We start from the raw sequence: 16,102 nt of genomic DNA on the forward strand, positions 1-16,102 counted from the left end.
AAGACGCTAGATGTGGGGGGCCCTAAAGATTGAATTGTTTTCCTCTGCACCCTTTATAAGGGTATATAGGTATGTAATTATGTATGGAAATTGACCATCTCAATTTTCTAAGAACCAGTGTTTATCATTAACCAGTCACAACTTGAATACATTTTGCCGGAAATCGTTTTCCGTTTACCCGGACCGGGTCAAGGCCGGGCGTTCCGGAACCTTGACTCTATCGGATCTTTAGACCAACGCGAACATTACTAGCTAACACCTTACGCGATACTTTCCACATTTTGAACTTTCAACTGTTTGCAAAATAAACTTGTAACAATTGTTATTAATAAATATATTTAATTTCTTGTTTTATAATAGGTACCCGGCAATCCCAATACTCGCTTATGCCAGCAAAACCACTAACAGTATTGCACCTACATGTGTTGTATCAACATAGAGTCTGACCAGCGAGTCGTGTCACAAGCAGTTTTTTTTTAATTCTCTATATGGCAACTTTTTTCCTGTCAAATAAAGTAATTTTATTGCCAGGTGCGGTTTGTACTGAAATTCCTGCGTTTTTTTTGTGACGCGACTCACTGGTCGGACTCTAGGTCCATAATTCCTTTTTCAAATTTATATCTAGTTAGTTTTCGTTAAGATTTGAACCGTGCCAAGACCGGGCGTTCCGCGACCTTGACTCTATCGAATCTTTAGGCCCACGCGAACATTACGCGAGAGTCACGAGACTCTCCAGATGGTAAAACAAATTGTATACCTGCTGATGTTAATACTAAGTACAGTCGCCATCAGGCATATTGGAGCGGCTGAGGTGCTCAAAAATACCTGAACACGCACTCTAACGCCTTGTCAACAGAGGCGTGTTCAGATATTAGTGAGCACCTTGGCCGCTCCGATACATCTGATGGCGACGCTTTAAACACGTACCGTTTATGGCAAAGCATTGCTCTATAAATCACCTCTACTGATGTATAAATTAACTGTGTTAGCATAGTAATAAAACCACATAGCATTGTAAAGTGTAATTATTGTAATTAAGATTACAGTACTTCAAGCACGCATGATCGACCGCCGTCCATTAGCTTTTTGTTAGAGACCAGTGATTAATAGAAACTGGTAGACTGAATACCAGACACTTCTTTTTCTACAACCCTTAAAAATATGTTTAATGACTGGAGTTGATAGAACTGCCAAAGTCAAAGATTGAAGTGATTATGGATGTAATATATCATAATCGTATCTATTCTAATCAGGGACAAATTGAATAAATTTGCGTTCTCATCATAGGTGTAAATGCATTAAAAAGGTCTTAACTCCATATTTTATAACACGCTTCAGTTCAGACCTATGTGTAACGCTATTTATGTTTACTACTATATAGCGGCGGCGTTATGATTTCATTCAGAGATCAAAACTTCACTGAGATATTAACATCTGAGGTCTCGTTAAGTAGCGCTTGGTTGAGATCATCAGTGTCTAATACGTGTAAACTAAAATTGATAGTCCTTATTACTAAAACGTCACTGCTTTTATCAAATTAACGCTAGTTATAGTTAATTTACTTGTTAAAATTGAGTGAATTACGCTTGTTCGTCAGAGTGGTTTTATTTGTCTCATTGAACTGAAAGCTCACGCTCGTAAAATATGGGTTGGGTGGGGTTTTATAACGACTATAAAACGTTCCGATTGAAAAATTTGCTGTTTTCTGGTCTATAACCGCGAAAATCGAAGATCGCAAATTCCGTGCATCTTTCTTTGTCACTCTAATTAAACCTTCATTGGAGTAAAAGAGAAAGATCCCCGCGATTTTCGCGATAGTCCCCTGTACCGTTGGGGGCAGCCTCATAAATGTTTACCTATGGGGTTTATGCGGATATGTCTCTGCAGAGATGTTTAATGTTTATAGTATAAAACTTACTATATGGAGCCCATGGGGCGTTTTGAGCTTGAAACTGTTATAGGTCAGTAAATGAATGCTCATAAAACGTTGTAGAGGGAAATGCTAGGAACACAATTTTTGTCTCCGTAACTTTGTTTAGACTAGTTAGGAGGTGAACATATCAAAAGTCCCCGGCTGTAGCCCCGGTGCTGCGGGGTAGAGGGGGGTAAGAAGGTCGAATTTTTCGGTTTTTCATTGATATCTTGGAAACTTTGCATCTTAGCGACATGACTACTAAGACAAACCGAAAGCTCATAAAATTAGTTACAAGTTTTATCTAGTCAAGTTTTTCGATATCTTGAATAGTTTTTGAGATACCCGCTCTTGAAAGTTTATTTAGGGATTTTAATTTTATCTTGATATCTACATCAGTGATGCTGTTAGGCCATGTTTGGTATCATTTTCGTATAAATCGTGGGTGCTGAATTCATTTATGGTATCACATTGACACTATTCCGAAGTAAAACCAAAATTAAAAAAAATATATTTTTAAAAATCCCTCTTCACGCTTAAACCGCTGAACCAATTTCGTTGAAATTTTGTATAGAAATAGTTTCAGTCTCATACATAGGATGGTTTTTATAACCAAAAGCATCTTTTGAGGATGTGAAAAGTGGGGTGGAAGTTTGTATGAGGAGTCAATAACCGCTGAACCGGTTTAGGTGAAATTTAGGATGGTATACATCTGTGATTTAGATGAAAATGATACCTAACATGACTTCAAACTTTACCTTAAGCAGTATTTACCTCAGGAATTCAGTTTCGTCGACGAAGTTGAATTCCCCCCATACTCTATTTCACAACTTTAAAGGATGATTATTGAGATAAAAAGTATCTTATGTCCTGTCTTGGGACTCGAAATATCTGTATACCAAATTACAATTAAATTGGTTGAGCGGTTTAAGCGTGAAGAGGAATTTAAAAAAAAGGTATTTGTTTAAAGTTTATATGTTTTTTCTGAGGAATGGTACGTGTCAATGTGATACCAAAAATGAATTCAGCACCCCCGATTTATACGAAAATGATACCAAACACGGCCTAGCAGCTTCACTAATGTAGATATCAAGATAAAATTGAAAGCCCTAAATAAACTTTCAAGAGCGGATATCTCAAAAACTATTCAAGATATCGAAAAACTTGACTGAATAAAACTCGTAACAAATTTTATCAGCTTTTGGTTTGTCTCAGTAGTCATGTCGCTAAGACGCAAAGTTTCCAAGATATTAGTGAAAAACCGAAAAATGAGACGTTCTTTCCCCCCTCTCCCCCCCAGCACCGGGGCTACGGCCGGGGACTTTTGATATGTTCACCTCCTAACTAGTCCAAACAAAGTTACGGAGTCAAAAATTGTGTTCCTAGCATTTCCCTCTATAACTTCTTATTTCTTGGCCTATTAACACTAAGATTTTAGGCAGATTGCTTAATAAATGAATAAGAGTATTACAACTAAAGCAACTTACTAACATTTTAGAGTGACAAAGAAAGATGCACGGAATTTGCGAACTTCGATTTTCGCGGTTATAGACCAGAAAACAGCAAATTTTTCAATCGGAACGTTTTATAGTCGTCATAAAAGACCCAACCCATATTGTTAAGTAAGGCGTACTACACTGTAAATGATTTTATAAACGATAGAGATGCTTTTAAGCCGGTAGCTTGATTTCATTAGTATAATAAGAGTAAAATTAAATATGCTAGTGTCCAGTAGAATTGACACATGAGACAATGATGTTCTCGCTTGATGATATTGTTTAATGTAATTTTAGTTTTGGACACTTGGAGACCTTATACATCTCTAAGTACATATTTATTTATTAGATTTTTATTTTTGATTGTACATACCAATATTTTTAATGTTTCTGACACTTAGAGACCTTTACACCTTTACATCTCTAAGTCAACTTAGGCTAGTAATTATGTGAAGTTATACTGTCTTTTTATGTAACATATGAGCACAAAATGCCGTGTCTTACAGCTACATGTTATTACTATTTTAATATTAATATAGGCCGGTAGCTTGAACATGTCATGCTCGCTTAAAAGTCTTTGCTTACGGTGGCGTCGTTGATCGGGTCGCCACTTTCCCGAATGAAGGTTGAGGGAGGCGATGGCTGAGATACGCGTCATACTCGTGAACGGGTGCTGTTTGTGGAAACTGGTCTGTTTAAGCTAACATGAGCTATTATACTTAGTAACTTAATTTTTATTAATTAATTACAGTGAGACGCCTCATTCTGTTCTCGTATGTTTCTTTTCTCTTAATGAATGTATTAATTATACAGGATATTGACTCTTGGAGACCCTATACATCTCGAAGGATAACTTGATAAACTATATAATCTTATAGTTCTGACACCTAGAGACATTTACACCTCTAAATATTATAGATTTTTTTGTGTGTTTTTTTTAATCTGTATTTTGTATGTAATTCGACATTAAGATACCATATACATCTCTTAGTAATTGTAATACGTTAGATTGAATTGTTAGTTTTATTTTCTAAAATTGTTGATGTTATTATTTTTGCTTTTATGTAAATTCAATGTTGACGTGTAAAAGTGCCCTTGTGGCCTATTTGCTGAATAAATGTTGATATTTGATATTTAAATAATATTTGAAATATTATAGATAGAATAGAAATAGATAGAATACTCTTTATTGGCACACCTCAGTAAAAAGATACAAAAGAAAAGTACAATTGATTAAATTAAAAAAAAAATTATATTATAATTTCTAAGTAGGTAACACTACAACTGCTATTAGGTATACTTACCTGCCTACATTTTTCACGCTCTCTTTACTACGTATATCTAAGTGCATATACTTGGAAAAATTCGACCTATACCGCTGTGGCCCGGTGGCCGTGTGGCTTAGGCATCTGCCGCGATAGCAGAGGATGCTGGCCTGTGGCACTGGAGGCCTTGGTCACTTTTTCTTAGTATATGACATTTATTTCATTTTATGTATATCTACTTATAACTTGGCTTCCCCGTTATTATAATCATGTGAACAAGCTGTCCTGATCCGCCACGATTAGATTAAAATGGTACAGTCATCAGCAATAGTATCTTACACAACTAGGGCCGCAAAAATATATGACGCGCTCTTATTGCGCTCCAAATAAGAACGTGTCACATATTTTTGCGGCCCTAGTTGTGTAAGATACTATTGCTGATGACTGTACGTGCGCTCCGCGGGGGTATGGCCTATTTATAGTTTTATAGGGCGCTTCGGTAAATGTACTCAAAGAGAATTAAATCACTACGTTAATGTACTTCGCAAAGTACAACCATGGAAGGACACACGAATGTATAATTAATTTGATGATGAACGCTATAAAATAATTTATTAATTAAACGTACCTAATACTGCTCGCGACTTTCCTAAACTCAGCCTACGACGACGTACATCTGTATAAATCAATTATATTTCGCTCTCTAGAGAAATTGACATTACGAATGAAGCTTCTATAAGGCATGAACGGCGCATAACTCGCATAAGGGGCCCACAGATTACCAGTTCGCCGGACGATATCAGCCTGTCAGTTGTTCGGAATTGCCAAATTTTGCGTTTAACTGACAGGCCGATATCGTCCGGCGGACTAGTAATCAGTTGGCCCCTTTAGATGTAAGATTTTTCCACAATTTCCACCATAAGGAAAACCCTTACAATATCAGTTAGCGTGACTCACGGTCCGCTTACTTCAAAATGAATTCATTTTCATAATACTGTCAAAATAACGGAAAGCGTTATTCATTGTGTTCCCTATTTCGGAAGTATCACAGCCACGTGATTAACTTTTCAATACTGTTACATTTAAAAGGTTTTATTTTTACTAGAATCAGTGTTTACTTATGCCTTTATTAACTGTGGTAGGGTCGTCAACTCCTCACCTAATTAATGGGTATGAAAGGGAAACCATGTCAAGGGTGTGTTATTTTCAACTTGAGGCTTATAATAACAAATTAGCTGGACTAAAGGAGAGTTAAAGTTTTGAGAATGGCGCTCTTTGAAGCCAAAATGGAAGACAAAGAAGGTAAAATGTTAACACTTCAATTGCTTAAGTATTTTTTTAAATAATACAATAAGTTTTGGGTAATATATCAGAATTCAGATCAGATCTGCAAGACGTTTTTTCTAATTACATCCTGTAATCATCAAAAATAGTAAATGGGTTACCATTGTTTTTTAACGCAATTTCATTTTCAAGAAGGAGTTAGGTACTGTACCTACCTATTCGTGTTGGGATACTTTTACGAACTATCTTTAAGAAATATGTATACATATATCCAATTCGGGACGCCGCCAGTAATATAAAATAAAAATCGGTCCCTGGCCACTCTCATCTATTCTATCCTAAATATGTGTTCTATTTGCAAGTTTCAGCATTTAGTTTATCGATCGATCCTTATAAAACGCTTCAATCGACAAAACCGTCCAAAAGTACTTACTATTTATTTTTATCACGTAAAAACTCCTAATGCATATCATATTTAATAACCCATCAATAACACGATACCAATAAATTTTTACACGGTTTATTTAGCATGGCGAAAACCCCGAACAAACAATAATTGTCGTCCCCAGTGCGATATAAATTCCCGATAAAGGATATCACCATTTGACCCATTACGGGCAGGAACAGTTGGCATAATTGCTTACATTCGATTCGTTACTCTCGACCCGAGGATGCGAATCCTTATTCGGAACATTCAATTGTATTGAAGATTGAATCCAACCAATGGGAGATTGAAAACAAAATGTCGGAGATTTTTGTTATTTGCACAGCGGAAGGAAGAGGAGAACAAGCAAGGGTGTTAGAAAGCCAAAAAAATCACAATGTTCAAAAGCAGTAACTTCATGTAAGAATTTCTTTCGTATAGATTTTCGACAGAGGGTTATAGTTGATATATGGATATCATCCATGTCATGTAGATAAATCGATTGACATTTCTTACCAAAAATTGGCTCAGTACCAATTAGTACTTTTCACGCTGCACTGAACACAGTAAATATTCAAACATATCTTTCCACATACATACTGCTAAAACTGCTCTTTTTTCGTAGCAGGGTCGGGTAACTAACGATACATGGAAAAAGTCTTATTTTTAATAGAATCACAGCCTTTATTGACAAACGTGGTATACTTACCACATATACTTTTGTTCACATAACCTTTAGCCCGTAGTTTGCTGATTCTCGATATTTCATTTTTCCTATTTAACGTTCTCATAGCCCAGAATCAGGATGTGTTCGGCCCAAGCGACTGAATTACAATTGCTTCCTGACATTGTTGATAAACGTTCCACAGCGAAGTTTTACCAAACATTTTCTATGTATAGCAAAAAGAGGATTGTTTGATGTTATTGCTAGATAATTAAACATTAAACACACGATAATGACACGGTTGGCGATAGCTATGGGCGAATTAATTGTGTAAATAGAACTTTCTCGTGTAGTTTTTGAAACATAACAACAGTTATTAGGTATCATTATATCATTATACACTCTTTATATAATGATACACATAGTAATTACACAAATTGTGTGTTTTTATGTGGTGCTGGTGAATAAACTTGCTTTATATGAACAGTAAAGGCCCTGTTGTTCCATTAGGCAGCTTAGGATTAGCAACACTTCAATCGTACATACTATTGATTAAAAAAAGAAAAAGTTTCTTAGCATTAAAAGTACCTAATCAAAAATTAGCAAATGAAAAAAACGATATTAGTATAGGTACGCGTTTTTCTGAGGACCTCCTTCTTCTTCCTCGCGTTATCCCGGCATTTCGCCACGGCAAATGGGAACCTGGGGTCCGCTTGACAACTACAACCGCTTGTACGATTGTCGCCGTCGTCATGCCATCAACATGGTTTTAAAAAAAATTAGCCGCATAATGGCTGAGTAAAAGCTTCCAAACATCGAGTAATGTTAGCAAAGTGGCGTCAATGGCGATAGCAATATTTCTTTATTAGCGTCTATTCGCCGGGGATCGCTGGGGTCGGATTCTATTATATCTCGCTTAATAGCCTGCCAAACTTCACTTAGCGTAAGTTGCGCGAGATGATTCTGGGAAGCGTATTTAGTACCTAGTATTGTAACTAAAATATGAAATATTTTAACGTATAGTAGACATGACGTATAAATAAATACATAAATACCGTAAAATGAGGTTCCTTTATTTAGGAATTATATGTATAAAATACCTACAACCAAAAATCTTCATCACATTGCTACCTACTGCATTTCAAAGCCACCCATTTTACGGTGCTTGCAGACAGCGCCCTGCCTAAACCCTGTCAAATAATTTGAATTATTTGATGTTATAAGCATTGAAAAGCTTTACTAACTTGGAAAGGATTGATGGAAGTTCAACCCCTAACCCCGCCACTGAAAATGTGCTACAAAATGTTTGCCCAAGGGTCACCCCACAGCGACTTTTGAGCGTCTAGTCAGCGCTATGGAAAATGGCGTCGCTGTATCGCCTACGTTGCAGCAGCCATAGAGTTGATTAGACGCCGACGCTCGGGAGACGCTATTGTGGGATGGCTCTAAGGCGTGGCCTCAGACTTGTAAAAGTCGCAAAGCACATTTCTCTTTCTGATATGTTGATCTTATTTTGGTTACGTTGTCCAGTATGTCCAAACTTTTAATTACTTTGCTGGATTCAAGTTCATACTATAGTTCGTTTTTTTTAGCATTAGAAAGAACTCCACAGAGGTAAGCGTACAGTTTTTATCAGGCTCTTTAATTGTTAATAATTATTGAATTATCTAATGTAGCACGGTCAATACATATAATTTACTTCAAATTATTACCGCTAAAAGTGCCGGATTTGGAACCACAAGCTTACTTCTGCGAAGTTCTTTCTAATGCTAAAAAAAACGAACTATAGGTCAAACATTACATAAAATCCACACAATGTAAACGAAGCCTTATTAATTCAAAAACTTCAGATTTCTCCCAAGGACTGTATTCTGTACTTTTCTTATTTTATACCCTTGGCATGTACTCAAAGAATTGAGGTCAGTGCATAAGTGTCCTGGGTCAGACAGTACTTGACGCCCACTCGATGTGAAACAGCGACCTCTATTGGTGTTTTTGTTTGATTTATTGGAAAATTTATGTTATTTACTGTGTTGCTTTCAGTACTAATCGCAATCAATCATAGGCTAATGATAGAAACCATTAATTTTCGCTGAACACATAAACACAGTTAAATCGGTAGCTCTTAAAGTCCTCTATCATTGTTTGATCTGTACTTTAAAACAATTTTTAAATGCTGCGATGAGTTATAAGTAGTTACAGTATAGAGATATTCCCCCTTATTCATGAACTTTACGGGCCCGATTTAGTTAAATTATGTTTTATCCCTTTCTTACAAATACATACGTCAAAATGACAGATAAAGTCAAACGATTCATAGCATAAAGCTCGGGACACACTTATCCCACGTACGCAAAGTATGCAATGCATTATGACATCTGAACCCTGAAATTTGTACGCTTAGAAACATACTTGTAACACGCAACGCAACGCATGAAAAGTATGTTTCTAAGCATTTAGAAGTGCATACACCATCTAGAGGTAAATTTTTATCATACTTGCATAAACAACAAAGTCAAAATTAATGTAAAACGCACCCACCTAACAGCAAAAACGTAATTAAAGTTAAGAAGCGCAATAGACACTGTTAATCCTTGCTTTTATGACGCCAAAAAATACTAATCTATCCGAAACACCGCACATCAAACACAAAGAACCCTCTGAAATGAAAATAAGAAATGTAAGGCAAAATGAAAGCTACGTAAAAGCGGATTAGCCTGCGCTGTGATGAAAGCTCTATGCGGACTTTTTGAGGCAAATCGGAACCCCACGTAGGATAACTAGTTGACCCAATACGGCGATGTAGGTCGTTTTCTGACGTGTTGTACTTTTTGCAATTCTTTGATGTGAGGTAACTAAACCAGGTTTGATCAATTATCAGCGTAGCGGCGTAGGGTTAGGCGGAGTGAAATACCGATAGGTATAGTTATGACAAAAAGCAACTTTATTTTCCTATGCTTATCGTTTTGTACATGTAAGTTGTCACTGACAGAAGCAATATGCATTTATGTCGTAGTAAACTATAGCGTCGCTCGTAGCCAAAAGTGGACATGTACCATATATTGCACTGCGTCCAGATGATTCAGATATTTTAGCGATTTTATGTCGCATCCATTTAGACTGTGTCCGCAGTCTGTGGTTGTGTAAATAACAAAAAACCGTCAAGTGCGAGTCGGACTCGCGCACGAAGGGTCCCGTACCATTACGCAAAGAAACGGAAAAAAAAATCACGTTTCCTAATGTAAATATTGTTTGTCCTCAGGTAGTGCCGCGGTTATTGGGCTCGCTAGTCGGCGGCACCATGAGTCCGACGCAGCACCTTGAGCAGCAGCAGGCCCTTGTCAAGCAGTTCGCTGAAATACTGGAGTTTGTGCTCAAGTTCGATGAATATAAGGTACGTAGTTTCACAACAGGCGCTTATTTATCCAACTTGACAAATATACAGGGTGGAACATTTCTAGAGACTGAGCTGAAAGGATAGTGTTATCTATGTGGTCTACAATAGAGTTACTTATTATAATCGTAAAGCTGGATTCAAAAGTAAAACAAATCATTAAAACGTAATATTTTTATATCAATCAACCCTACAAAGTTATTTACGTTTTAAATTGACACATGTCATGTCATTCATCGGATCTATTTGCTGGGGTTGAAACATGCAGATTTGTGCACTAATGTTAAACAAATTTTATCTCAATAACGGTTAGAAATATTAACATGATCAATAAGTGAAAAATAAAGTACGTAGGCGTAGCCTAAACAACTCCCCATTTGCATAAAAGTCCCTCATTCTGTTCCACCCGGTATAGAGGAAAGTAGCATTCCATTTCAGTCCATCATTTAGTATTAGTACTCATACTAGCAGGCCAATTCGAGTTTTAGTTATTCCATCTGTTTCCGATGTGATACCGATCTGTCAGTGTCAAAAGTGACATTCCTTAAACCCAAATCGTCACTTTTGACACTGATCAGTATCATATCGGAAACAGATCGAATAACTAAAGCTCGAATTGGCCCATGAGTGTAGAATAAGTTCGTATAAAACAAGGTGGCCGTTTAGAGATGGACTGGCCTGGATTCCCATTGTGTTCGCACTTCGCACTCGGCCGACTCCTAATAAGTCGGTCTTATGAAGTCTTCTACTTAAATGTAGTCCTAAATGTATACTTACATTACATTGTTAATTGTAGGGTGGAAAAATGGATAGTAATAATCATTAGACCGCACGACTTTTTTTCCGACAAACATTTTAGATTTAAGTTACCACAAAGTTGCACTTGCAATTGAAACTCTCGGTCCTTGGTCGTCAGACACCAAAAAACTAGTTAAAGAAATTTCTACCAAACTGGTCTGGGTGTCTGGCAACCTACGAGCTGCCCCTTTTTTTGCACAAAACTCAGCCTCGCTGTGCAGAGGGGGAACGCGGCCAGCGTCCTGGGAACAATGCCTCAGGCTAATTTAGGGCTAGATTTATGATTAATTTATTTTGTTATTTTAGTTGTAATACAAGCCTATAACAAAAAAAAAAGTTAAATATGTTGATTGTCAAACTCGCTCACAAAGTTTTATGAGTTATCACTTATCACTATCAGCTATCGGTTGAGAAAAGCGACCTATAGAGAAAATCATCCAAATAGACATACGAAAGCATTATTTGGAAACGGAGACCTTCGCTTATTGCAGTGTAAACCAAACTAAAGTAATAAAATACTCTATTTGACGTGCATATCTGCCACCCTACCGTGTTTACGCTGCGTAAATTAAATACATCCTATACCACATTGCCGATATCGAATGACACAATGACACAACAATAAAAAGTGGGAGTTATCGCGCTGTCAAAGTCACGCATGTTGACAATCCATTCGAGAAACGATAGAGAAACTTGACGTTTATGCGTGTGCCTATTTGAGGTTGCCGCGTTATGGTATCATGATTGTACTTTTTATGGTATTGTACCTTCATGGTTTCAAAGTTACCTATTCTTTACGTCTTTTATTAGGGTTCCGTACCAAAAGGGTAAAAAACGAGACCCTATTACTAAGACTCCACTATCCGTCTGTCTGTTTCTCTGTCACCAGGCTGTATCTCATGAACCGTGATAGCTAGGCAGTTGCCGCTGGAACAACAAGTACTAAAAAGTACGGAACCCTCGGTGGGCAATTCCGACTCGCACTTGTGGACGGTTTTACTTTTACGTAAAAATGCCTAAACAAGCGGTCAAAATCAGCCTCCTAGTTTTTAGAAGTAGTAACATACATAAGAAGAATAGTAATAGTAGTAACATAGTCAGCCCTCGCTTAGCAGCAATTGGTTCATTCAACATCATATATTTAAGCGGCCAAGGTGCTCAAATTTTCTAAACATGCACTCTACCGATTTGAGAATAGACGCGTGTTCGGTGAAATGTGAGCATGTCGGCCGCGCCGATATTTCTGACTGTCACACCATTGAATATTGTCATAAGTTACGATAAAGCTGTAGGATCCTTTATGTCGAAAGGACTGCGAACGAGCTGATTATCCTTATTTACGGGGTCATTTATTGTTGTTTACAAATGGTACTGTTAGAATTCACTCGAGTGAAACTTGATTGTATTGTGTCTCTGGAATATTCGTTGTTGAATTTACATTCGTGCTGTAGATTCGAGATTAATTAACGGCAACGTACATATAGTCTCTTTAGGAACATACGTTATACCTAAATGTACAGTTAGTATGCACATAGATAATGAATTAGGTATAAACGTAGTAGTAGTAATAGTAGTAAAACACTTTATTGTACAAAAAAACAAAACAAAACAGGAAAAATAACATTCGTCATTAGTACAAAGGCGAACTTATCCCTTTAATGGATCTCTTCCAGTTAACCTTTACGTGAAAAATAAAACGTATAATGTACATTAGTACCGACATGTCTAAAAATAATGATACGGACAAAGTGCTAACTAGAGATGCAACGGATAGTTGGCCGGATACCGGATATTAATAGGCCTGCCCATCGGCCGAATATCCGGTATCCGGCCGCCGTAAATTCGGCCGGCGGATCTATACCTACATTTCGGTTTTTCAAGTGCGCATTGTGCAGATTTTGACCTGTTTTGGGCACTGGTCCCACCGCGAGCTAGTAAGCTATGAGCTATCGGCTATAAACACGAACAAAAGATAAGCACTCCCGTGTAAGCCGTTTCCGAGATCCTTGTTCTATAATGTTTTTTTTTTTGACATGACGCACGAAGATTTATGCAAATATTTTTATATGTATGTATAGTGGGTATTAGTGGCTACTCATGCATATTTTTTTTGTAGGTGTACCGTAACATCGGGGTACTTTGTCCCAAAATCAAGATACTTTTTACTTCTCGTTTGAGCACTTCAATTTTAATCGCATTATGACACTTTTATAGTCATAGGTATTTAATTGTGGGTATAATCAACTCATGCACATACGTAAAACTTAATAAATCAACCTCTAAATATTTTTTCATTTTTCGCAAAGTTTGAGCCAAAGTTGCGCTTTCAAGCGGGTTTCTTTGGCCATCGATTTTTCATTGAGTACAACGTAACGGTTTGCAATAAAAGCGCAAAGAAAGCTGTTTAAATTTATTACACAATACACATGTATATCAAATAAGGACATAGTAGTAAGATTCATTTGTTTTTATTACACTAAAAAAGCAAACTAATCAACACAAAGTAATAAATCTATTAAACATGGTTTTTTTTAATAAAAACTTTGCCCAAACAATCAGAAAAACCTTCTAAACTTATCGATCATAATCATTAGAAATAGTTAACGTGTATAACTATAATTATCATATGAAAAATTAGTTTTCCTATAGAATTATTTTACTAGGTAGGGTAGGCACCTAGTTAACAGTCGACTGTAACTAATCAGTCTTAAAAATTGATAATCATTTTATAAGATATTAAACTTATGCGGCAGATGTTCTTTATCTTTGTTTTCATTAATTCCATTACAATCTAGAGAATCTGTCTTTGAAACCTGAGCCTGTGGTTCATCCAGTGCTCCGGCACAGGACGAACCACTGGCTGCTGTTCCTGGGATTGCGATTTATAACCTGCGTCAATAGTAAATTGTCTTCTTAGTTAGCAGATTGATCTCGTGCCGTTATGAGAGCTTCAGTAGATGAAGCGAGACTATATCTGCGTCGCTGTTCTCTCTGAAGGAAATGTTTTCCCATGGGTCAAAGAAACCCGAAAACGATAGCCAAAGAATACTTTGATTTTCAATAACATATACTTTTCACAATAATGTCTTAAATTCTATGATTTATATCACATTAGGATCCTAGATACATATCTGTTACGATTAATAACAATCAAACACTTAAACTTATTTGCTTTCTTTGTTTCGAGAAAAAGTTTGCACATTATAGAATCGCGTAGTTTATAGGTAACAACTTGTGACCGAAATTATGGACTGACCAATCAGCGTTGTTAACGTGAAACTGTTTCTACCCACCGCCCCATACGGTCATCTATCGATGAATAGCGCGAAATACATCGATAGGTCCTGACGTGCAGCGTGACGGGAAGTTCAATCTTTTTTTCGTTTTGGGACAAAGTAACCCCCATGGGCTAAAGTACCCCGATGTTACGGTACCTCCGCGAATAGTATAAAAAATAATGAGAAGAAAAATAAAATGTTTTTTTTTTTATAATGAAGTATAAGGACATGATGCAGGTTAAACATATTCATTTTGTAGTCTATTTTATTGTTGTCAAATATAATTTTGTTTGGTTAATCTAACTTGAACGGTTTACAAAATATAACACTTTCAATGATACACTCATGATTTTACATTATCCTGAATAACTCGAAAACAAAAGAAGATCGAGGACTGATATTAAGCATAGAGAGTTCTTAGGACCTGCCAGTACACCACCTGAAAGAATGACCAAATCCGTCGTTGGGGGCACTTCTTGTTCGCTTAGCCTGCTAGACCCTTTTTCAAATCGCAGTTATTTCATAGTATCTAATATCCACTCTCTGCAAAACAGTTTGTCACTCCTTTACTTTAAAAATAAAGAAAATAAGTATGGTTAGCAACTTAACTAGGTATGCTTCAAATATTAAGAACCTCATAGCCCGGACTTTTTCTCAGATGGTAGGTGTGGACACCTACATTTAAATAAATTATTTAACCTCACACCTTATGTTTAATTCTATTATAAATACCTACACATTAGAGCGTTATCTGAACAAATGGCAATCAGTAACGTGGGCCCATCTGACCCTGTCACGAAGTCGTTGCTCCCTGACTCATACGATAGGAGGAAACAAGCATCTGCCAGCATTTGAAAATTGCTCTTTTCGACATTATTAAGCTAAGCTGTATTTCCTGTTTTGAGTGAGGTTAAAATCTGGCGATAAAGGGAAGGTAGGGAAGGAAACATACGAACGCGTCTTGCTATTTCAGTCAGTCTCGGTTAAAAAAGTACAGAGGTTGACTGAAGTAGCCAAATACGAAAGTTTCCGAGAAAATACGATGGAAAACATGCACCACATCTGCACTTAATGTTGTTCGAGTTTAGTACATACCTAGAATATTTCGGTTAACATACATGTGTGTCTATTTATTTTGAAAGATAGATCATCGAAATTTCGGTGTATGCTACTCTAGGTATCACTCGAATACACAAGAGCGATAGAGACATAAACGAAATTTAGATTTTCGATGAATCGCAGTTCGCATTAAAGCCTGTTGTGATGTGAATAACATACCTAATTATAAGTCTTATATGTCGTACAGTACTAAACATATGTATTAATATGTATGTAATTATATTTTATTTTACTCAGTATATTATACTTATAGGTATATTCTATTTTTTAACTGCTAAGTAAGAAATCAAACTTAATAACTTCCTCATTACAGTTGGGGTCGCAGTTTTCCCTCAAATCACCCCCCTGGGCCTAGGGCAGAACGCCCAAAATAAATATTTTGTTTTCAACTAACTTCCTAAACTGAGGAAAGTAGGCAAGCCTTACTTTCAATTTGGATTTAAATTTGCATGATTTTACCGAAAAAAT

General features: G+C 36.7%; 2 protein-coding genes across 2 annotated transcripts in view; both read left to right on the plus strand.

The window, feature by feature from the left end:
* LOC134668824 (uncharacterized) overlaps positions 1-16,102 on the plus strand; it is a 197,160-nt gene that overhangs the window by 83,678 nt on the left and 97,380 nt on the right. The window lies entirely within an intron of this gene.
* The window catches only part of LOC134668814 (CYFIP-related Rac1 interactor B), a 60,664-nt gene that overhangs the window by 27,712 nt on the left and 16,850 nt on the right, over positions 1-16,102 (plus strand). Inside the window, exon 2 of the mRNA XM_063526268.1 lies at positions 10,308-10,439. Coding sequence (XP_063382338.1) covers positions 10,308-10,439 — 132 coding nt within the window. The remainder of the gene's footprint in view (positions 1-10,307; positions 10,440-16,102) is intronic.

Source organism: Cydia fagiglandana, chromosome 11 (assembly GCF_963556715.1).
Source record: "Cydia fagiglandana chromosome 11, ilCydFagi1.1, whole genome shotgun sequence".
NCBI lineage: Eukaryota > Metazoa > Arthropoda > Insecta > Lepidoptera > Tortricidae > Cydia > Cydia fagiglandana.